This window comes from Vanessa tameamea, chromosome 4, assembly GCF_037043105.1.
Source record: "Vanessa tameamea isolate UH-Manoa-2023 chromosome 4, ilVanTame1 primary haplotype, whole genome shotgun sequence".
Taxonomy (NCBI): Eukaryota; Metazoa; Arthropoda; class Insecta; order Lepidoptera; family Nymphalidae; genus Vanessa; species Vanessa tameamea.
Genome location: NC_087312.1, coordinates 5,903,023 through 5,926,064, shown reverse-complemented (window position 1 = coordinate 5,926,064; position 23,042 = coordinate 5,903,023). Strand labels below are relative to the sequence as shown.

At 29.7% G+C, this 23,042-nt stretch overlaps 4 protein-coding genes across 5 annotated transcripts; 1 reads left to right on the top strand and 3 right to left on the bottom strand.

Annotated features, from left to right (window-relative positions):
* Window positions 1–461: 461 nt before the first annotated feature.
* Window positions 462–7,342, bottom strand: LOC113394378 (dnaJ homolog subfamily C member 7). Its single transcript, XM_026631665.2, has 8 exons — window positions 7,128–7,342; window positions 6,543–6,793; window positions 5,058–5,256; window positions 4,829–4,967; window positions 4,554–4,671; window positions 4,046–4,463; window positions 2,385–2,563; window positions 462–2,226 (listed from the first exon to the last, which is right to left on the bottom strand). The coding sequence occupies exons 1-8, from the start codon at window positions 7,193–7,195 to the stop codon at window positions 2,114–2,116; spliced, it is 1,485 nt and encodes a 494-aa protein (XP_026487450.2). The 5' UTR covers window positions 7,196–7,342; the 3' UTR covers window positions 462–2,113.
* An 872-nt stretch (window positions 7,343–8,214) lies between these two features.
* On the top strand, window positions 8,215–10,291 carry LOC113394388 (dolichyldiphosphatase 1-like). The gene is made up of 5 exons (XM_026631689.2): window positions 8,215–8,484; window positions 8,581–8,681; window positions 8,883–9,061; window positions 9,212–9,439; window positions 9,571–10,291. The coding sequence occupies exons 1-5, from the start codon at window positions 8,388–8,390 to the stop codon at window positions 9,701–9,703; spliced, it is 738 nt and encodes a 245-aa protein (XP_026487474.1). The 5' UTR covers window positions 8,215–8,387; the 3' UTR covers window positions 9,704–10,291.
* A 6,230-nt stretch (window positions 10,292–16,521) lies between these two features.
* LOC113394394 (uncharacterized) lies at window positions 16,522–17,925 on the bottom strand. 2 transcript variants are annotated; one of them, XR_003368575.2, is made up of 4 exons: window positions 17,770–17,925; window positions 17,535–17,684; window positions 16,881–17,073; window positions 16,522–16,626 (listed from the first exon to the last, which is right to left on the bottom strand). XR_003368575.2 is itself a non-coding variant. In XM_064220689.1 (4 exons), exons 1-4 carry the CDS (start codon window positions 17,857–17,859, stop codon window positions 16,558–16,560), a joined length of 498 nt encoding a protein of 165 aa, XP_064076759.1. In that variant the 5' UTR covers window positions 17,860–17,925; the 3' UTR covers window positions 16,522–16,557. The 2 variants fall into 2 exon arrangements, 1 of the variants encoding a protein (XP_064076759.1); XM_064220689.1 differs by having other exon boundaries at window positions 16,881–17,069.
* Window positions 17,926–19,446: 1,521 nt separating this feature from the next.
* On the bottom strand, window positions 19,447–22,511 carry LOC113394391 (protein Dr1). The gene is made up of 3 exons (XM_026631693.2): window positions 22,243–22,511; window positions 21,730–21,893; window positions 19,447–19,670 (listed from the first exon to the last, which is right to left on the bottom strand). Exons 1-3 carry the CDS (start codon window positions 22,481–22,483, stop codon window positions 19,521–19,523), a joined length of 555 nt encoding a protein of 184 aa, XP_026487478.1. The 5' UTR covers window positions 22,484–22,511; the 3' UTR covers window positions 19,447–19,520.
* Window positions 22,512–23,042: the final 531 nt, after the last annotated feature.

The following is a 23,042-nucleotide window of genomic DNA, read 5'->3' as shown; positions in this document are numbered from 1 at the left end:
TAGAATGTGGTTGGACGAAAGAGAAGCTTGGAAGAAACGTATGTATCCTGAAAACACCACTGTAAATGTCGATGTTGTTAAACGTTATGTTTTAACGTTTAAGACGACTTACCAGCCACCAAAACCAGAACAAAAAAAGCCATTCAAAATGAAAAAGTATGTATAATTCACTAACTAAAACACACGTTTTAGTATTTCTGAACCGACTTTATCGATATCGATGAGGTAAGGTGGACAGTAACACTCATATATTTGTTTTTAGATTTGAAGGAATATGTAGTAGAACTACCAATAAACGTCCGCCAGGTGACAAAGCAATGTTGTTCAAAAAACCTAAGAATGTAAGATCCGAAGTCCAAGAAAAACATTAGGTTTTATTTTCGAAATGAAACAAAATATAAATGAGGACATAAATAAAGCATCTTTCAAAAGGGCGTTCGAAAATCGAAATAAAAAATTAGTTACAATGAAGTTTTATTGAATTTTTAACTTAATGAAATATTTAAACATTTGAATTAGACTATGTATTAAAATGTGTATGACGAATAAATATTTTGAAAATGAAATTGTGTTAATTCTTATGACACTTTCGTAATTCGGTTATTATTAAAACGATTCAAAATTACTTACAACAAAGAACAAGATTCAAACATTCAATTTTAAATTTTTATGTATTCGTAATTTTCCATATTCTTAAGACTATTATCGAAACTTTTACTAAATAGAGGAAACAACGTACTATGTAGAATTACAGATACAATTACCATTTTAATCATGTTCACTATTGAATAACCAGAGCTGCGATATTTTAGTTTAATAACATGTATAAATGTTGAATAAATATTTTCAATGAAAAACCTTGGGTTGTGTTCCTGTTTATAATTTAATAGCATCAATTGTATAATAATGAATGTCTTTTGATATATCTAGTTTCAATAGTAACTTGTCTACATACATATAGAAATATCGTGGAACTTAATTTAATCTTGGCAAATAAATCAAAAGTGAACTAATTCTTTTTATTTATTGAAATTATCTAAGAATTTTAAATTGCATTCTAATCTACATAATCTAAGATTGAATTCTTATAAATAATTACATGTGTCAAGTTTCTTTGTTAAGTGTACTAGAAAATATTAAGTCATATAACAATATTAACACATTACGAATAAGAGATTGTTATCGAAATATTACAGCTGAGGTGCCAACAAAATAGACATCCAAAAAAAATAACTACATATTAATATTTTAATAAGCTAAATATTGAGTACATTAGGCAATTTAACTTCATTGTCATTTTGCTTACCTAAATAAACGAGATGGTATTTTTTATATATTTGCCATAATTTAATCATTTTCAAATAAAAATTATCTTCTTAATTATAATAAATTGGCATTTCCTTAAATCGTTGGAGGATTAAATTGTTTTCTTATAAACAGCTTATTCCTTTTTATAAAGATGTTGAAAAATTAACACCTTCAGCCATAGTTTTATTGTGACTTTACAATAATTGCACAAAACTGAAAAATTCAAGTTATTGAATTGATACAGTTTTATAAGTCATGACTTTAAAGTCTTCGTTTACTTATCTTTTTTTATTGTGTATGTAAAAGTACTACAATAACCTATCTATTGCGCAATAACACTCTCTTGGCAAACCGCTTCATGTGACTTTCATTACGACCTCGTTCATGAACAATTTATATCTTAATTTTATAAATTGTAAAGAGCGTTAACCAATACTTTAAATAAAAAACAATATATTTTTTGTAAAATATACTGTTTTTTAATCCTTTCGCCTAGCGAATCAGCAAACTAAATTACTTTTTAAATAAATTTAAGTATAGTTTTTATAATTAATTTTATTTTAAAACATATTTTGGTTTCTTAGGAAAGGTACTAAATTTGTTGTCAATTAGTCTTTTGATGCAAGGTTAAACAAAAATGTTTATGTAACATATTTTTTGGTTTATTTTAGTGGAAGTTAATGAGTAAGCCTACATTTTTTGTATGAACCAAAACATTAATCATCTTATTTTTATGGAATGACAATTATTTTTTGTTTACTTTGATTTTGGGTATCAAAAAGACAAGACATCTATACAATATTATTTATCCATATTGGAAGCTGAAAGCGGAACCTTTAAATCCACCACCACCATTAAGATCAAATTGTTGGCCGCCACGATTGAAGAATGTTTGGAACACCATATTTGGATCAAAATCTGAAAGTTAAAATAATTTAGTAAGATCACTAAAGAATATCAACGTTTTGTGCTTTCATAAAGTTAAAATTAACCTTTGGTTTGATACTTAGCTAATTAACAAAACTCAATAAGTCTGCTTTCTATGTAGGTATTTTAATATATTTAAGTATGTTTACCAGCCATGCCGGAAGAATCGTCAGAAAGATACTGGCCGTGATCATAACGTGCACGTTTTTTCGGATCACTAAGAACTTCGTAAGCTTCGCCCACTTCTTTAAAGCGTCGTTCTTGCTCCTTTCGCTCGTTGTCCGGGGCACCTGCGTGCCGATCTGGATGATGAACTAGAGCGCGTTTTCTAAAAAAAATATATTTGCGAATTGATAATTTCCTTCTATTTTGAAGTAAAAAAAAAATAAAGACTATTTCTAATTCAACTCTACCAAGTGTTATCTTAAAGGATGATTCAAATTTTCAACTAAGCTAAGTACATAATAGTAAGTGCCAAGGGAGTTTCCCTTAATGCAATAAAATACCAATGCAAATCGACATTGGGATTGGTATTAATAATTAATAAATATTTATACCAATCCAATCGATTTTGGGATTATATATAATAATTGGTACATCAGCAACTTCGATCTTTCAGTCGAGGCATACGAGTGTTCTAGTTACTTCGTGTTATAGCGAGTTATAAATCTAGTAAAAATCAACTAATATGGAATATGCTCATATGATGTGATTCTTTTGAAAAACTGAAAAAAAATCAATTCAGTCAGCTAATTTTTTTACAGTCATGAAATAAAATACTGTATTTTTTACGATGCTGAACGTCTAATAGGTCCTGTTTAAAATATGTGATACCGAGTATTTCCGGAGACGAAGTATAAGAGGAGATTTTTGCAATAGTAGACATTTCACTTATATACCATCGTGTATGTGGTGCGCAACGGGTCATTTTCTACATGGATAAAGATGTAAGAGGATTCAAAGAGAGTTGTAGTACAAGGATCATTAGATACAGCAGGGATCAGTTTTTACTAAGTTGTGCGTCACTCTTATTGACGGTGTCGTCTACATCTTCTATACGGACGACACGGAGGAGCTGGTATCGTCAAGTACATCGACAACATGGAGGGGTAAAAAAAAATGGTAGCGTCATGGTGCAAAGCTATTAATCTCAGGTGGAAGTGAAGTGAATTTCTGATGTCTCTATGTGAGTGTCGTGTGATCAATAGCCTACAGGGTGGTCGTTTGGTCCCAACTAATAATAGACCCGAACCGCAGAGGAGTGGTCATCCGTAGTATACAAGCTTATCGTAAGATATCTTACGAGGCGACTACTAACCAAGCGCTCTTTTCGCCCGCGAACATTATGGCAAATATGGACACTAGTCTATTAGCTGTCTCGTGACCACAATCAGACCACCGTCCGCGCGTGTACTTTTATAGAAGAAATAAAGAATGAGCCTTGCCTAGCATTGTACACAGTATGGGAGATAATTCTAAAATTATCATCAAATGAGCATCGCAGTGGATTAAGTGACAAACCGACATAAGTTACACTCAGGCCACAGTTAACTGAAAGATTTCCCCTGTGTTAATAAAAAAAAGGCATTATACAATTATACCACAACAACTAGACATAAAAAAGTCAGAGTTCGTTTTGTTCGTTATGCTCATTTGATCATAGCAAAATCAAGTTCATCAACCAAAACAATAATAAATGCAGGAGAAACAAGGGCAATGATGCATTTACTTACCACTGGCCATTTTTGCTTGCTTACATTAAACTTGTTTATTGATAATGACAGCAACTCTATAAAAATAGTAGACATACCTGTAAGCTTTCTTAATATCATCTTCAGATGCGGTTTTTTCAACACCAAGAATTTTGTAGTAGTCTTTACGTTTTGATTTTCGAACAGCTAATTTAGCTTCATGCAATAATTGTTTGTTTTCTTTACTCCTGTCGATTTTATAGAGATTTTCGTAATCTTTCACGGCATTTTCATACTGTTCAAGTTCCATGTAACATTTTGCTCGTCGAAGTAATGCTTTAACATATGTTTCATCCAACTCTAATGCAGCAGTACAAGCTTCAGCTGCCTCTTTTATTTGGTTTAACTTTGAGCACACTGTAGCCTTATTAAAGTACAGTTTTGCATTAACTTTCCTATTATTTTTATCAATAGTTAATGCTTCATTGTAAAGGTTCAAAGCTTGTTGCCATCTACCCATTTTGAATGCTTCATTGCCTGTAAAAAAATACAATAGTGTAAATTATTATACTTTGGGGTATGGTATATTATGAAAATAAATATTACTATTTATAATATAACAATTACCTTCTTCTTTCTTTTGTTTCAATAATTTGGCTTTTTTATATGCTTCCATTGCTTTTTTGTGGTCAGGTGCAAGACGTAAAACTTGTTGAAAATGTTTGAAGGCTTGGTCATCTTTGTCCTGAAATGTGATATTGATATACGGTTATACAACAAGTCTTAAAAAAAAACTTTTAAAATAGCATTGATTTAATTTATGTTTTAATATCTAAATCCCTCATGTACATGCGAAATTTATGTTGAATTGCTTTATTACAAATTATACAGAAAAATCATACCTCAAAGTAAAGGCATAATCCTCGGACAAATATGGCTTCCGTGTTAAAACTGTCAAATCTTAGAGAATCATTTGCAATTTCTTGTGCTTCCTGACATCGCCCAATCATAGCTAAACATTCAGCTTTCAAAAGTTTCGCTCTGAAGCAGTAAAGGATTTTGTTAATTTAATAGTTTATTTAAGAATGCCTAATTGCAAATAACATAATCATAATGATAAAATTATATTACTTAGAACTTGAGGGACTGTATTCTAAGCAACGATCCATACAAAAGACGACGCGACGATAATCGCCAGCTTCCATGGCACGTTGTGCATCCTCATGCAAACGCTGTAAAGATTTAATCGCTTTACGTTCACTTGAAGCACAATCCACTCCTCCGAGTTCAGAAGCACGGTTTACTGCTTGCTCTGCACGAGATAAGTCACCTGACGAAAAGAAACCTCTATGAATTATATTTACACATTTTTTTCCCAGCTTGAGTTGCTATCTTTACCCAATAATGGGTTAAAATACCACAGAGAAGTAAAGCCAAGATAAAAAATTAACTTGCTTACTTTTTAAGCACCCTTTCTCGGGAGCTTCAAATGTAATCTAAAGTAACATCATCACCCTGTAAAGCTCGTACTGGACGTATAAAATGGGTAATTTTACCCAGTATTTAATATTGTTTGGATATGTTATTTTTATTAATGATATTTACAATGTTCTTTAAGTATATAAATGAAAGAAAAGAATCAAATCTTTACAAGCATACAGCAAAGAAGAATTATGTCAGTAAAAACAAACAAGGAAAAGAAGTTCTTTTGCTCTTATTTGATAGTGCAATTGATACTGATTGATAATGATTAAAGATATTATATATATGAAATACTCAGTGGCAAGCAGCCAAGCTTATTAAAAGATGGCAAACTATAATAAATTGGTCATTGGGGCATAAAATAAAGGTAAAAATAGGTAGGAAATCAAAAATGTAATGCAAGAAATGGTCTACATTATGACATTGTGGTATAAATGTTTTAAGTTATAAATGCATGAAGTAGACTGTGTACTTTAGAAGTAAAAAGAAGACCATAGAGTTTCATATCAATATAGGATTTAAAATATCATCAGTATATATTAAACAACTTTTTTTTTTTACCGAACAACTCGAGTCACATTATAGTCTTAATTTAAAATGTATTTATAAAAAAGCTGTCAATATATTGTTATAATTTTCTTGCATAATTAATATTACATTATTTTCATTGTCTTTAATAATTGTTGTTGTTTAACCATTTATTAAAATTATTATATTTATTTAACTGAGTTTCACTCCCAACCAAGGAAATAGAACAATTTGCAAATTTATTTTTTATTGTATTGTAAATATTTAAGAAGAAGAAATCTATGTCTTATACATTATCAACAAGATTCAGAAATATGACTTGAAGTCCTTTAAAGAGTTTTAATTTATGGCCACAGTTAAATGGGAAGAAGAATATATTTAAATAAGAAGTTGGCAGAACTTGTTAATCAGAGTCAACACATTTATTATTAAATATTTTAGCAAAAAAAAACAAATTGTAAACATAAATATAAAATAAAAATATGCTATTGCTTACAGGTTTTTCTATACCATTAGTTTCTATGTTTTGCAATTTAATTAAAAATATTTTTAAATGATATTTTCGGAAAATTTATCACTCAAGGCGTCAAACATATCTAGACTTACCAAGTGCAATACAGCATTTAGCCATACGAATATAGCCTTTAGTGAAGGTATTATCAAGTGCAACAGCTTTTTGGGCATCTTCTAAGGCATTTTTGTACATGCCCAGCATCATGTAACAGGCAGATCTGTTGCCATAATAAGCAGCATTTTCTGGACATAGTTTAATAGCTTCTTCATACATAACCAATGCGCCTTTATAATTTTTAAATTTGTACAAGTGGTTTCCGCTTTCCTTTTTTTCTTCAGCCAGTCTTGTGCATAAACAAATACGATAAAATATTTAATACGAGTTTAAACTTATAAACATTTTATAAACACACTATCAATTATAAAATGATTTTGAGCATTGAATAGTTACTTAATCGTCGTATTGGGTTTCTACAGAAATAGGTCAAATGTCAAGAAACTGGTGGTCATTACAATCAACAATGAAAACCACAATAGTCGCATTAATTCAAAGTCATTGTAAAATATTATTAATCAATACCTGTATTTATTATAATTTATCATTTGCTAGTGCTAATATTATTAAAGGAATAAATTATTGTCCAAGGCATTTTTAAGGTCAATAATATTATTCGTTACCTTTCAGGGCTTTTAGGAACTAAATCATCTATTGTTAGATCTAAATCCACAACTTCAGGTTCTGCCATTTTGCGTTTGGGAATGATTAAACCTCTCTAGAAATGGAAATAATTCTGCTGATCTTTCTTTATTTTGACTATGGATTACGGAACCACAAAAGAAAGAATGAGGCAAACTGGCAGTGAGTGACGGAAAGGGCAAAACCTTAAAAAGGAATGTTAATCGTTAGCATAGAGTAAATATCTTATAAAATTGTATTCGAATAACTTAATAAAATATCGATTTACATTTACAACAACGACAACAATAAATAATTCCAGCAAAATTTTATTAAAATTATTTCATCGTTTAATGGCAATTATGTTATCGCGAAAGTTGGTATTTATACTAAATGTTATTGATTATATCGATCTTATATTTAATGAATTAATGACATATTTACTGAGTAAAGCATCAAGCAAATTCGATAAGCTAACAATCAAATGATTTAATAAGTTTTCGCGAATTATTGATATTTTCTTTTTTTAATTTTAATTTAGGTAACCTGACTTACAACTGGGCTATCTGATCTTAAGTGGCTACCACTGCACATAGAAATTGGCATAGCAGGAAATATTAACAAACCTTTACATAGCCAATGCACCAACAGCCTTGAAACTAAGATATTTTATCCCTTATTCCTGTAGCTACACTAGCTTACTCAATCAGAAACCCTCAGAAATTTTACTTAGTGATAGGGCTTTTCACAAATCAGTCAATTTCTGTAAGAATACGCTTCTGCTAACTTAAAAGCCAATAAATTAGTGACAAGATATAATGATACATAATCCATATGTTGAGATAATAATAATAACAACTCTCTTTACATTAATAGAGAGATATTCGTCCACAGAAAATGAAGTTAAAGTTAAAATCATAAATATTATATGATTGTCTTACAAGGCGCAAGCTACAAGGCTGTGTATTCGTGGCTTACCGACCATAGACCAGAATACGTACTATCTACACCTTAATATTTCATATCATAAACAAAACGTAGTGGTTTTATACTCTTTGTAATATATGTACTTGATATTTGATAACGACAGTGAAAGTGTCGCTGTGAACGTATCATGTCATGATTGAAACGTCAAAAAATGATTGTAAAATCGTATGATATTCCTTATTTTTTGATAACTAGACAACGCTGTAACTTATTTCAAAGGCGATACATTTGACTTTACTTATAACTCGCATTTAAGCGTATGATTTGGAATAAAAATGGAAAATATAGCTTCGCCAGTGAGCGAGGTTTTTATAAATAACGATGCAATTGAATGGCAACCTCTTGCTCTAACTTTAGTCGAATATCCAAAAGGTATATTACAAGATAATACCTTGATAATTTGTAGTGAAGTAAGTACGTAGGTTTCTGACAATTGAAATTTATTATAAAATGTATGTAATTTTTTAGGTGATCTCTTTGGTAAATTTCTTGCTCTTATGAGTCTAGCCCCCTTTGGAATAGGCGCCGGATTTGTAACTTTAATACTATTCAGAAGAGATCTTCATACTGTGAGTATAATATATTTTCGTATATATGGAATAATAATTTATCCTAAATATCAATATAATAAGGAAATTAAATTATTAAAATTATAATGAGATAACTTTAATAGATAAACCATGTGATTACTGATTTCAAGATAAGAGTGTCTAAACTTTTTAGTAGATATTTTGTTAATTTATGTGTATAATTATTTGTTTCTCTTTTAGATAGCTTTTTTTTTTGGTACACTAGTCAATGAATTATTAAATATAATATTAAAGCATTTGATATGTGAAGCACGGCCACTCAGCAGGGGACACTTGTATAATGAATATGGAATGCCATCATCGCATGCTCAATTTATTTGGTTTTTTACCATTTATGTGCTATATTTCTTTGCTATAAGGTCAGTTTTTCATTGTTAAACAAATAATAGTCTAATTTTGAATTACATCGGAAATTAATAGTAATATATGCCAAATTTATTGACTCATATTGAGTTTAACTATTAAAATATAAAAAAAAAATATATTAATCTCAGTATTTAAATTTTTAGATTGCATCATATAAATAATAACAGCATTATATCTGCCTTATGGAGAATCATAATTGTGGGTAGCTGCTTTATAATGGCTTTAATTGTAAGCTTTGGAAGAGTTTATCTCCACTATCACACAACAGCACAAGTCGTTGTTGGTGGTGTTGTTGGATTGATTTTTGCCACAATATGGTTTACAGTGGTGCATAGAGTACTGACTCCATTGTTTCCACAGCTTGTTACTCTGTAAGTATTTGAATTCTTTAAAAATATATTCAATTGTTACTAGATTTTTTTGAATATTTTAAAAATACAGAAAAATTATGATAAATTTATGTGCAATTAATTATATGTTGTATAATGACAATCAATTTCAGAAAGCTTTGTGAAATGCTTATGATAAGAGATACAACTTTAATACCAAATGTGTTGTGGTTTGAATATACTACAACAAGACAAGAAGCTCGAGCACGAGGCCGCAAGATGGCTGCCTTAAAACCTATCCAATGACGGTGCGCCTGCGCGCGCGCTCCCGACATCTGCTTGAGGCTACGCGCGTGACGTTTCATTGCCGCCGGAGCCATAGCAATTCTTGGCGGCTTTATTATATCTAAATCAGAACCTCGTTCGATACTATCATATTGACATCTAATTATGACATATATATTCACAGGACTTGTTCATAATAGTAAGTTATCAATCTGTCTTCTTTGTTTTCACCTCTATAATTGTATGTTAAATCTTTTTGTTTTAATAAACAATTTAATTTTTTAGCTAGTAGAATATGTTTGTTTTAGATCACTATTAGCAAATTATAAAATTGTTTCAATTAATTTTACATAGTTTATCCAAAGTGCAATTTAAAACTGACTACCTTAATCATAAGATAAGTGTTAGATTTATCTTTTACTTTGTTGATTATTGTCACATTTGAGACTAAATCCCAGTCCATGTCTTTGTAAGAATTAGTCATGAATGTCTCATAGGTTAAGCCTTAATTATAATTAAAATAATTAGTGACTGTGCCTAATAAAATAGTAATAAAAAAATTATTTCATACTATAAGTAGACAGTAGTTCTAGAAAATGTTCTAGGACATCACAAGATGTCAGAAGAGAGAAGCACATTTACTTATAAAAAATAAATAAAGGCATTTAACAAAAAATATTTCGATAATATTCTATGAGCAAGGCATTCGAAAAGGAGCCAAATAAAATGTTACTTAATAAAGTTTAATAATATATATTATTATAGTTAAATTTCGTAGAAACAGTATTTACTGTTTATAATTTGTATAAATTGAAAAATAACATGACAATTGTGAGATAATATATTGTTTAAAATAGTAATGAAAACAATTCAATGTAAAAGATGAGAAACAACATGAGATAAAAAAGTTTGTGACTACTTTAGTGAATATGTAGTTTGTAAGATAAAAAAAAAAATATGAGATCTTTAAAAGTTTGTTATATTCATAAAGTAAGTGAAGATAAGTTCATCCCAGGCAGCCCCTTTATAGATTTAATAAATTTAAGCTTAGCAAATGTTTGTAAAATGTTAGTCAACCTTTTATACATTTACTATTAACATCCAATTTACATATATCGGTTCTGATCTCTGATTCTTGTTTATAGTCCACTCAAGAAAGCCATGATGGCCCAGTGAATAGATCTAAATCTTAATCAACTACTGCTATGCTTATTTTGTGTTTATAATTTTATTTTATAGTTATTCTCATGCTCAGATAAAAGAAGGTATTGTAAGGAAATCTTCTTGTGTGGAGTGTTGATATTCTGCCACATGTTTATTAATCAACCTGCACCAGAGGGTCCTAACTCTTAACCTATTCCATAAGAGAAAAAGGGATATTTTGTGCAGCAGTAAAGTAACAAACCACTTGCAGGCTTTATTTAAAAATATATTAATAATTGAAATTGTGAAATGGAATACTAACTACAAGACAAACAAATTACTAAATTAATCATCTATCTAATTCCCTGTATAAAATTTACATTGTTCTAATTCGTTTAATGTTACGAAATTATGTTTTAGACTTAGTTTACTTTTGTTATTCATTTTATTGAAATAGCTTTACATTCAATATTACATATGCATTGCTAGTTTAATGGAACTGGACATTTAATATCTTAGCAGTTCTCACAGGTATTTTAGTTTAAAACTAAGCTTCCGTTATACCTATAGAAATATTGTCTTACCAATCATTTCTTTATTATTTTTACTATGATTACATTTTATGTCTTCCGTAAGAACTGAAAAAACGACAAATGCTTTGAAATGTATACTGAATATACAATATAAAAAAACACCTAAAAATAATTCTTGATGATACTCAAAGACATCAACTAATCAATTGTAGGAAGTGTACCTTATGTCACTTTTTTTTAAAAAAATATTGTTGTTTGTAGTTTTGAAATCCAGTCTATATTGTTATTATTAATACGATATAGTTTAATAAGAGAAATATTTTAAATGATAAATGAAATGGCAATATATAGGGAACAATAGATATGTAATAATATGTTCTAGATCTTATACACAAACTGGTTTTATATTAGTCAGTGGCGTAAATATGTTATTTTATAATGTTTTGCATCCTGCATGCAAACATCCTTCATATACAAATGTAATTTTATATTTATTTGGAAGTTTAATAATGACGATGATTAAATATTAACATAATTATAGCCTGTATCATTAACTGAAAAGGAGTGGAGATAGAAAAAGTTATCTGACCTTGAATTGCTTTGACGTAATTGGTCGAATCTAAAATAATAATTTATGGTATTCATTATAGTCTTGTGAAAAAATGACAGTAACTACTTACATTTTTGGAGTGGTACTAAGTGTTATAGTGTTTTATCGTAAATAGATATATATAAGGTTTGTTTATCTCCACTGCTTCTGCAATTGGAACAGGCTATTTATATAATAAAGTAAATGTCTTCTTCAAAACTTATTGAAGTGATTACACGATAGTCCTTATACACCTTTCCGGTGCAGTTTTAATGAGTGATACAGGAATATATTTGATTTAAAAATTTAAACGTATTATTTAAATAAATATATATATTCATTTCACTAGTCAAACTCGATAGTGGTCAACAACGTTGGTCGGCATACAGTAAGACAATCCAAAGAAATGCATTTGCGAATGCTGAATTGAAATAATTTCCTTTGGGAGCGCGTTTCGTGGAATGGTATAATAGAACTTTATTTTATTTTAAATCATACATATGTATACCATCAACAGTGTTGACAACGTTACTTACGCCACTGATAGTATTTAATGTTAATAATGTTATAGTAATTTAGTAAGTAATAATACATCTTAGGATTATTGTAAAATATTTGCTAATTGTTTGTAATTTTGTAAAAGAACTTTGATGTTTTGATGTGGATTTGTATATAAAGGTTTCGTCTGCATTGATTTCACTTATTACAATATTAAATGTAATTATTTATTTGGCTTGCTGCAAAAGGTACTTCCGTTTCTAAATAGTTCATTTCCATACTTGGGGCTTTATATGCTTACATCAGATATAGTTCAGTAATTATACATATAAGTATTATAAAATAGTAAATGTTTTATTCTATGATCATGTTATTTCGTTCAATTATTCTATGAACTGTCAGGGTTCCTTAGCCTTAAAATCAATAAAAAAAAAAACAGTTTCTATTCAGACTTATCCATTTTCCCTCGTTAACTTGGTATTTCGCCATAAACAATTCAAAAGTATTATTTTCAAAGCCAGTCTATAATATATTTCTTATTTTGTCTTAAAAAATAATTTGACTGTTAAGCAATAAAAAACTCAAAATTTTAAGGAATCCTGCACAAGCGTGGTAGCAATTTAAATCTGACTCGTATTGTTAGACCAGTAAATCAGAAGTTAATAGTTTAAATATATTGTATATTTACATAAATTAATGTTCAACATATAAATTACTTCAGTAATCAGTTACGAAGATGAGTAAACAAAAAAAAATATTCAAAAACTACGAAGCTCAACGTTGGTTGAGCTTCCGAAAAGGAAACGGAAAAGGAAAAAAGTTGGAGATAGAGACGTGCAAGAAAACGACTTTCAAAAATATTCGATTTATCCTGAAATGTGAGTCCCCAAAAAAAAATTCAAAGATACTCTTAGATACTCGAATGGAATACCTGTGCCAAATTTCATGACGGAATTAGTTTCTGCTAATCGGACGTTCACCCTCAAAATTAAAAAAAATAATAAACACGTTTTGTCTTCGCAATGTTCAGGATGTTGATCGATTACCAAATAAGGCAGTATTTGCAATATCTGTAATGTGATCATAGTATTTCTATTGTAACGAATATTTACGTAACAGAGTAAGATAAAAACTTATAGATATAGGTATAGTCAAAAAAAGTTCTAAATTAAGAATCTTTTGGTTGTGTTTTAGGAGCTGTCACAAAGATTAATAAAGGTATTCTTCCATTATGCATTGCTTTATAAATAAATAATATATAGATTTATTTTAAATACAATACATACTCATTGAATTAAACGATTTTATATATTAACGCCTTGAAATTGTACACAATTTAGAGCAAATGTATCGGTTTTTGCTGTAAGTAGTTAATAAGTAGTTTTTAGATTCAATTTTTATAATTCTTAAAATATTCATAAAAACAATGTATGGACTTTGTCATATTTTTTTATATAAGTACCTACAGCTATATTGATGCAGCCAGACCTGAAAATTTCACTAACCACTAAAACGTTAATTTAAAAAAATATTAATATAATTTGCATTGATCAAAAGCAAAAAGACTGGCTACGTCAATGATGGTTGTATATTATTAAAACGTGCAGCAATAATATACAGTGAATTCAGTTTTTATTAAGAATAATAAATAGAAAAAGTTATTAACATGTCTTAAGTAGTTACCTATTAGTAGGTATTACATAATATCTCATGTAACCATATTTTTACCATTTAACCGCTAACGAAATCCCTACGAATTATCCCTGTTAATTAATTGAATCAATCAAATTAAAATCCTTCATTTAATATGGAAACATTTACATATTTATAATCCACCACCAGTTCGAAAAATATATTACCTAGACAATTTAATACTATTGATATTAATTATTATATATCCGAAGTAAAGTTTATGAATAAATTGTTAACGAAATCACATTCGATATTAAATAGGGCTAAAGTAAAAATTTAACTTATTTTTAAAATTATCAAGTATTAATTTGGTAAATCATTTACCTAAGTGGTAAAAAAGAAGTTACTTATGTTTTGCAATAATTAGACTGATGAAACAATAGAGAATGTTACCAGCCAGCATTGAATATTTTGTAAGCAATAAAAATTATAAATGACTAATTGGTTATTTGATTTTATGATCATAAATTACACACACACATATATATATATATATAATTATATAATATACAATATAATTTATTTTCATACATTAATATATTTTGCCTATTAATACCTATGACCTACACATTAAATAATAATACTTCATAAAAAAATAAGCATCACCGGTTGTTACGACTATCGGTTTTTACGACTAAATATGAGTAGTCCCTTCAATGTCGTTATAGCAGATTTTGACTGTATTGCGAAAAGGTTGGGATACGTATCTACCATGAATTGGCTAACACGCAGCGGAACTGTGGAACTTACTCCCATTGCGCACGTTTGGGACGGCTTAAAAAAGATGTATATGCGAGCAATCATTAAGAACAGCGATTTCACAAAAATGGAACAATATTCTGTAAGACCATTTAATAACCCTAAACAGATTTATGCGGCACCGATTAGAATCTGTAAAAAAGGCACGAGGCAATACACTTATTAGAAGAATAAAACCTGTCAAATATTTATTATTGTAAAAACATTTTTTTCAATAAACCAACCAACACCAATTTTTGTTAAATTAATCGTTTTTGTTAAAAAAAAAAGAATGGTCTACACTATTATGAAGTTGTCCGTTGTATGTCCGTCTGTGTATATATAATGTATTTTTTTATGTGTGTCAATCACGTGAAAACAGACCAATCGACGTGGAATAGTCCCCAGAAGATTATAATTTTTTTTAATTTCTTTTATTCTTCCCCTATTTTTGCCCAGGGTAACGGACAGCTAACAGCTAGTACAAATATATTTAACTAAATAGCCTGCATTTACCAGCTCCGTAGTCCTTATTTTACACGAACAAAGTTGAGATGTGCTTTTAGTAAATTAATGAATTTGGGAATATATCTTTATAAAATTAAACAAAATAAATATGATTATATTTAATTTTTCAATTCTCCTAATATAAATCTATCGGGAATTACAATTTCTGAGAGTCGAAACTGTTATCAGGCTCATTATTTACATATATATTATTACAATATATATATATATATATATATATAGTCATGTCAAGTCAAAATTTACAATGGGTATCATAAATTTAAAATAATAGACGATATAATGTCTCTTAAATATTCGTAAAGAGCATACGTGATCTTGGCGTTATACTTGATAGTTCATTAAGTTATGGGCTACATGTTGATCATATAATAAAAAAAAGCATCTAAACTATCTGGATTTAATATTAGACAGTTAAAAATATTTAAGCAGCCGAGTGTTGCTATTCTTTTATTCAATACCTTAGTTCGAAATATCCTGGAATATTGTAGTGTAGTATGGAGCCCTTGCTATTAGGTTCACATTAATAGACATGAACCTGTTCAAAAGAGATTTTTATATCACCTCACTTACACTGATAATAAATGTCACGAACTTAAATCGTACATACAGAGGCTCAATTTTTACAGAGCAAGCTCACTTCATACTAGAAGAAAAATGAACGATATTATCTTTCTTTACAAACTAATTCATGGGCTGACTGATTCGTCCGATATCCTGCAATGCATAAAATTTTCCATCCCTCGTTCAAACAGTCGCCTGCCCAACTCTAGGACCTTTTGTCTTCCTACCTCTAGAACAAATGTTCTTAGCCAGTCGCCTTTATACCGTATGTGTTCCTCTTACAATAGTATTAGTTATTATTACGATATTTTTGCCGACCGTTCTATAGCCTCATTAAAAATTGTTTTAAAAAAAATATTTCAATAGATTAAATAACTCAAATTAAACATAAAAAAAATGTATGCTTGGTATCTGCTGCTCTCATGGACTAGACGCTAATTGGTACTTAATATTAAACGCATGCCGTGTCTACATCATGAAAAATGTAATCATGTGTATTTTTGTGATTGTCATTTTGTTTTGTAGACCTTTAAACATAAAAATTAAAAAAAATAAAAGAATCTTAGATGTACTTTATATTTTAAAAGGTTACCCTAATCGTGTGATTTGGATTCTATTGAACAGCAGGAGGAACTGTCTTCGCTTAAACTTTCCAACCATTTCTGTAATCATTAAGGATCATTTAACTTAAAATGAGTCTGACAAACAAAATAATGCTACAGCTGCTGATATTATCGCTTCTGAAATCGTAGGTTGTCGTAGAGCAAAGTGATTGAACTTTTATTGTTTGCAAGAAATGAAAACATTGCAAATACTTGCTATGCAGCTTGTGTGTTGTCGACCCGTAAAAGTACCCGAGTACGATTGAGAACATATAATATTAAAATAAAATATTTATATAATATAATAAAATAACCTTGTCAGTGGGAATTAGACGATTCACTTTTTTCATGAACGTGAAATTAGCTTTTTGACCAACCAAATATTTAGTTACTTCTGTCGTTGACATAGCCTTATTTAACATTCCTTCTAACATTTCAGGGTCTTTTTCAAGTAAGCCAGGGAACATTAAAGCTAGAGGCTCTATTTGTCGTCTATCTTCACACTACCTAAAATATAGTACTGCTTAATCATACTTAAAGTTATATAAATAATAATCGACTTTGATGGGCATGGCTGCCAAACTCATCGGAAACTGGCCATCTAGGCAGGATACTAAACCTATTACACATTCGCTACCTCTTTTATTGCGATGGGACAGCGTATTACTCTTCGCAATATTGTCGAACTTGCGCAAGGCCGACTGTTTTTATGTTCTTTTATAACTAAGGAAGTGTAACACTGCCTTGATATATGAGTTCAACCCTGATTTATAAGCCGGCTTTTATCTTTCAAGCTACCAATAGCCGTCTATTGGTAGCTTGCTAAGTTAAAATCGATTAATGGACTATTTAAGTTATTTTGTTTCAGGAAAAGAGACAATCTATTCATATTTTTGTAAACAATTTTTTTTTCATCCCCTGTGAATTGTTTCAATTAAGGAAATATATGAAAAAAGAATCAATTTTACGTGTTGTAGTACTTCCTCGTCATTATTTTTGTTGGATTTTTTATCGTTTGTACTACTTTGTAAAATATCAACCCATTCCGAATCTTTGGCCAACAATGGACAGAGTGGTTTTAATGGTTCTTTGTTGATATTACCACCATCCGCGATTTCCTAAAACAATTGTAATTCTAAAAATGTAAAATTTTACGAAATCACATATTGTAAATGTATATCTCAGAACACTGTAGAGTCTTACATGTTTTTCAGAGTTCGTTGCTGTTGCAGTTGTTTGAATACTAGTTCTCTGTCGGATTTTTTTTTTCTGTTTTGTTTTTTCATTATTCATTATAGACTAACCATTTCGTATGGCTGGTTTCTTATACTGTAGTGTAGAAAATTAAACGGTTCGGTCGATCATTATTGTCTAAAATGACATTTTAATTACCTACTTATTACATATTATAGTTGCAAAATTGTCGCAACGAGAATATAAAGTTGTGTAAAAGAAGTTTATATATTATATTCTATTTGATACTAGGCTCCAACGATACGTCGTTAGATGTTGGTAGATGATCAGGACTAAGTTATTGGACGCGTGTTAATCTTCTTAAAAACAAAAATCTAATCGGAATTAATATGTAACAGTTTTTACATACTCAGTTGAGTGTGGACCTATTTTTATTATTTATATGTTCGAGTTTATGCATTAAAAAAAGACAACGAAACTATACCTCTATAGACGTTTAAATAAATTTCAGGCGTATTCGTTTCATTTGATTGCATTCATTAAATAATAGACAAATATTTACGTTTATGCTTTTAAATACGTTACGTTTATGGTTTTGTCGACCTTCGTGGTCGAGTAGTGTGTACACCGGTTTTCGTGGGTACGCCACTCCGAGGTCCTAGGTTCGATTCCCGTCCGAGTCGATGTAGAAAAAATTCATTAGTTTTCTATGTTGCCTTAGGTTTGAGTGTTTGTGGTACCATCGTTACTTCTTATTTTCCATAACACAAGTGCTTTAGGTACTTACGTTGGGATCACAGTAATGTATGTGATGTTATCCAATATTTATTTATTAATATTATCTGTTGGTAATTATTAAATTAAGTATGAATCTAGTTCTAATTCAATAACAAATAAAATTATTGTTAACACTTGTGGGTTTTATCATAATAAAACACAGTCCAATAATTAGTACACTTTAATTTATGATATTCGGACAGCGTAACGTTGTGCCAGGAACTATCAAATAACCGAATGTGCTCCTTTGGCGAGTCCTACCTTTTTAACAACAAAATAATCGGAAGTCAGTTTACAACTAGTAAGTTTAAATTATTATTGTTTACAGCATAATTCAATAATATGATTAATTAAATAATTAATAATGAATTATAGACATAATAAGGTATAGGTAAATAAATCACTAAGATACATATAATTGAGAATAGTTATTATATGCCACAACAGCTAGGCGCCTATGTGCTTCTTGTTAACACTATTTACTAATAAATAACAGCCCTTATCCGAATTTTACTTGGGGTGGGCGCAGCATGTCTTCTTCTTCCATACTACTCTGTCGGATCTCACAAGTAACATTCTTTCTAATCATATCGTCTTTCACACAATCCATCCACATCCATGCTCAAGGCCTTCCTCACAACATGGTCCTCATTCCTCCGCATAACATGCCCATACCATGAAAAATATATTATAATATACTAAAGTAAATTATAATTTAAAAGATGCATCACAAAGTGAAGAGGACTAAGTATTTTGTTCTGTATTCATAACATTTTTTGTATATAATAATTATGTATTTTGATTAAAACTTTATTTTAAACTATGTAGAGAAGAAATTAGGTGCGTATTAAAATGAAACGAATTTTAATTTTATTGTATTTAATAAATGGTGTATTGTATCTAAACAAGTTTAGGTAGTTAATAGTTATGTCAATATAAAGATTGCAATGCAGTTGTAGTTTGGGTGAGTAGTTAGATTTCTTTTATGAATAATCATCATCTTCAGTGTCGTCTTGCTTAATTCCTGGAGGGGGCGGAACGTATGACTGGGGAGGGCCTTCCATTCCAACTAAACCATGTTGTTGTAGTAATAACAATTGTTGTTGATCTTGTTTCGCTTGTTCCTCTCGAGCCTGGTAAACAACGAATATATTAAAATTTATTTTATTGTAGACATTGTTGAACTTATAGTATCATTTATTAATTACGTTATAATTCTTAGTTTTAGGATTTATTTAGTTTCTATGAGTTTTATACCTTCTATCTAGGTATTTAAATCACAGATATCCATTATGTTTCACAATCATTACATCTTGCAAAAACATTTTATGTACTTTTACATGTGGTGGACTGCAGTGCGGTGGTAGCGCGATCGATGCGATCACACTGGCTTCGTGCCAAGATACAGTGGGGCAATATAATTGTAACTGTTTCAACGCCTGTTTTAGTCATCTAATCATTCATAATTTAACATTTAAACGTAAAACATATTGTTGAAGTTTTGAATATAACAGTAGCAACCTCTTAATGTCCCATAGCTGGGCTAAGGCCTCTCCAACACGCTGCTCCAATGCGGGTTGGCGAATACAAAGGCTTTTTTTTTACTTTTATGATATCAGTTGGCGGGCGCGCAAATGATGGTAAATGGTCACAGACAATAGCGCAGTAAGAAATTTTAATCATTCCTTATATCGCCAATGCGCCGCCAACCTTGGGAACTAAGACGTTATTTCCCTTGTGCCTGTAGTTACACTGGCTCACTCACCCTTCAAACAGGAACTCAACAAAACTGAGTACTGCTGGTTGGCAGTAGAATATCTGATGAGAGTATGGTAACTATCCAGAAGGGCTTGCACAAAGCCCTACCACCAAGTAATTTCATTAAAATTAGATACATTTAGGTTTACTAACGATGTTTTCCTTTAATCCCGAGTATGAGATGAATAGGGTATTCTACTATGTTTGAAAAAGTACTTCAAAATGTTAATTTGCCTGATAAAAAGCCACAAAAAAATATGTTTCGGCAAAATAAACACATTTTCTTGCTATAAAATTAAATTAAAATTTATTCCCGTAAAAACGCAGTCAGTAATTTTGTTGACGTCACATTGATAAAAACAACAGTTGTGTATGTACGACTGGCACTAATTCAACGTTAACAGCTATAAATAATTGGTGTTTTTTGGGAAAATAATGAATTACAATTAATGATATGACAATACAAAAATTACAATTGCTATAGTTGGTGTGTGATGTACAAATACTAGCATTAAAACTCCAGAAAAGTTGATTATCAAAGTGCCAGATGATATTGAAATGACAGTTTTTGCCTATCTGATCCCACACCATGACGGCTCGTGTTTTAGGTCATATACAGACTATAAATTACAACTTTAAATTTTAACACAATGAAATACTAATGCGCTTTTCTGAGTCAAAATCAAAATATGTAAGTATATTTCTACATATAATTTTAATGTCTATCAAATTTCATAATTTATTTTTCACTACTGAAAGTACTCTATTATAAACAAATAGGGCACATGAAAGTTCAATGGTGCCTGCCTAATTTTGAACCTGCAATCATCAGTTGTGATGCACATGTTCTAAGCACAGGGACATCTTGGCTTGTTTTAGTTTTAAATATGTTTATAAATAAATAAAAAATGCGATAACAAAGCCTAACCTTTACTAGATTTCTTTACTGGTATTATATATCTTTGCTGAATCTACTAACTACTCATATAATGTAATAATTGTGAAACTGCTTTTTAACATCCTATATTTTGAATAATGTTAATTATATTTTTTACTTCTAACTTAAACTAAGCTAACAGATGCTCTCCTGTATAGGGCATGTAGCAAGGTACTAAGATAAAGAATGGACTTGCTAAGCAACTAAATGGAATGGATTATTGGGGAACCACCAGTGTGGGATGACAGAGGAATAGATGAGCAATTCTTTGCTTTCCAAATATAAATAGCTAAAGATGGAGAAGGCTTTTACCCAATGGGGACAATGCAATAAAAAACACAAAACTTATGAAAAACATTAAAAGAATATATTTTTATTAATTGCTTGGGAAAAAAAATTAAGTGTATTTTTTAAATTTGTAACTACACAAGGTAGGTAAAAAAATATTGTTCATGATTTATCAAGGCACAAAATTAATTTATTGATATTTCTCTCACCTTTGCAAATAGTTCTTGTTGTTGTCTTAAAAGTTCTTCTTCTGGTATACCAAGATTTTCTAGTCTTGTACTTTGTCTTCTTCTCTTTGCAGCCACTGCTTTACAATCCTTAAGAACTGCTTCTGCTTCAACTGTGTAATCACTAAATCCTAATCTATCCAATGCTAAAAAAAACAACATTAATATAATAATATTCAATTAATTTATATTTCAAAATTACTCTTTGAATTGTTTAAAAAAAGTAATTTTGTTTTTTTCTGTTTATACTGTAAACAAAACCTGAAAGCTTTTTCACAGTTTTTTGCCAGCTACAATCTAACTTGTATTGGTATTGAAAATTGTTGACATGCATTATAAAGTAGTACCAATTTTCAATCTATATATTCATTAAAAATTACTATTAATCAAAATAAATAAAATAGATAATAATTGAACGCAACAATGTAACACTTTTAAGTTTTTACATATCTACTCTTTACATTATAAGGAGATCATTCTGTAATAAAAATTTACCTGTTAATACATGTTCAGCGTTGATCGTTTTTTTATTACTTTGATTACACACTTCATTCGCCTCAGAACTGATAAGATGAATGAATTCAGTACAGCAGTTAAGAATTAACTCACGAGACTCGAATGCAACACGAACTGAAGGGACCAATTCTTTTATCATTTTGTTAATACTAGCACGAGGTAAAGTTAATTCGTCTTCTTCTGAGGGTGGAGGACACAATTCTCGTTCTGGACTTCCCATTTTATTCCAATAATAAGCACAAAATAAACACTTTTTCAATTTTTACAAGTAAAGGCAGTAACGCGCTAGTTTGATGTTATCTACTTATTTCCAGACTCGAAAAAATTACCATAGGACTTCAAATGGAATATGCGAAAACATTTTTTATTTATAATATTTATGTTGAAATGGTAAATACTGTACATAAAATCAATAATTAAAAAGCATCGATTTATTTTTAATTATTGCTTGCAAGGTAATTGACATTGACAGTTATTAACTTACTAATTACTATAGATTATAGAATCTGACAAATGAAATAATGAATTTTGGACTTTAGTCGATGTACTTAATTTGACAGTATCTTTTTTGTGTTTTTTTTTTTCAAAAGATTAATAGTAATCAGCCTTATAAATATTTTAGTATAATAAATAGTAGTATATTTTTTATATCCAAGTAATTTTTTTTAATAATGGTAATGCAATTAAATTAGGCGAGTCGAAGGTTTGCATGCCTAATTTAATTGTTATTGCAAAATGTTTATTAAAACTATCAAAATCGAAAATAAAATTAAACACTG

Excerpts from the sequence above, each read along its gene's own strand:
- LOC113394378 (XM_026631665.2), bottom strand. The coding sequence starts at position 7,195 with ATGGCAGAACCTGAAGTTGTGGATTTAGATCTAACAATAGATGATTTA. Across the intron at positions 4,464-4,553 it reads GAAACAAAAGAAAGAAGAAG|GCAATGAAGCATTCAAAATG; the intron begins GTAATTGTTATA and ends ATTTTTTTACAG. Across the intron at positions 2,227-2,384 it reads CGATTCTTCCGGCATGGCTG|ATTTTGATCCAAATATGGTG; the intron begins GTAAACATACTT and ends TTTAACTTTCAG.
- LOC113394388 (XM_026631689.2), top strand. The coding sequence starts at position 8,388 with ATGGAAAATATAGCTTCGCCAGTGAGCGAGGTTTTTATAAATAACGAT. Across the intron at positions 8,485-8,580 it reads TTTAGTCGAATATCCAAAAG|GTGATCTCTTTGGTAAATTT; the intron begins GTATATTACAAG and ends GTAATTTTTTAG. Across the intron at positions 8,682-8,882 it reads TCAGAAGAGATCTTCATACT|ATAGCTTTTTTTTTTGGTAC; the intron begins GTGAGTATAATA and ends TTTCTCTTTTAG.
- LOC113394394 (XM_064220689.1), bottom strand. The coding sequence starts at position 17,859 with ATGAATAATGAAAAAACAAAACAGAAAAAAAAAATCCGACAGAGAACT. Across the intron at positions 17,070-17,534 it reads ACGAGGAAGTACTACAACAC|TGTGAAGATAGACGACAAAT; the intron begins GTAAAATTGATT and ends TATTTTAGGTAG. Across the intron at positions 16,627-16,880 it reads GTCTAATTCCCACTGACAAG|AAATGGTTGGAAAGTTTAAG; the intron begins GTTATTTTATTA and ends TAATGATTACAG.
- LOC113394391 (XM_026631693.2), bottom strand. The coding sequence starts at position 22,483 with ATGGGAAGTCCAGAACGAGAATTGTGTCCTCCACCCTCAGAAGAAGAC. Across the intron at positions 21,894-22,242 it reads CGCTGAACATGTATTAACAG|CATTGGATAGATTAGGATTT; the intron begins GTAAATTTTTAT and ends TGTTTTTTTTAG. Across the intron at positions 19,671-21,729 it reads AACAAGAACTATTTGCAAAG|GCTCGAGAGGAACAAGCGAA; the intron begins GTGAGAGAAATA and ends GTTGTTTACCAG.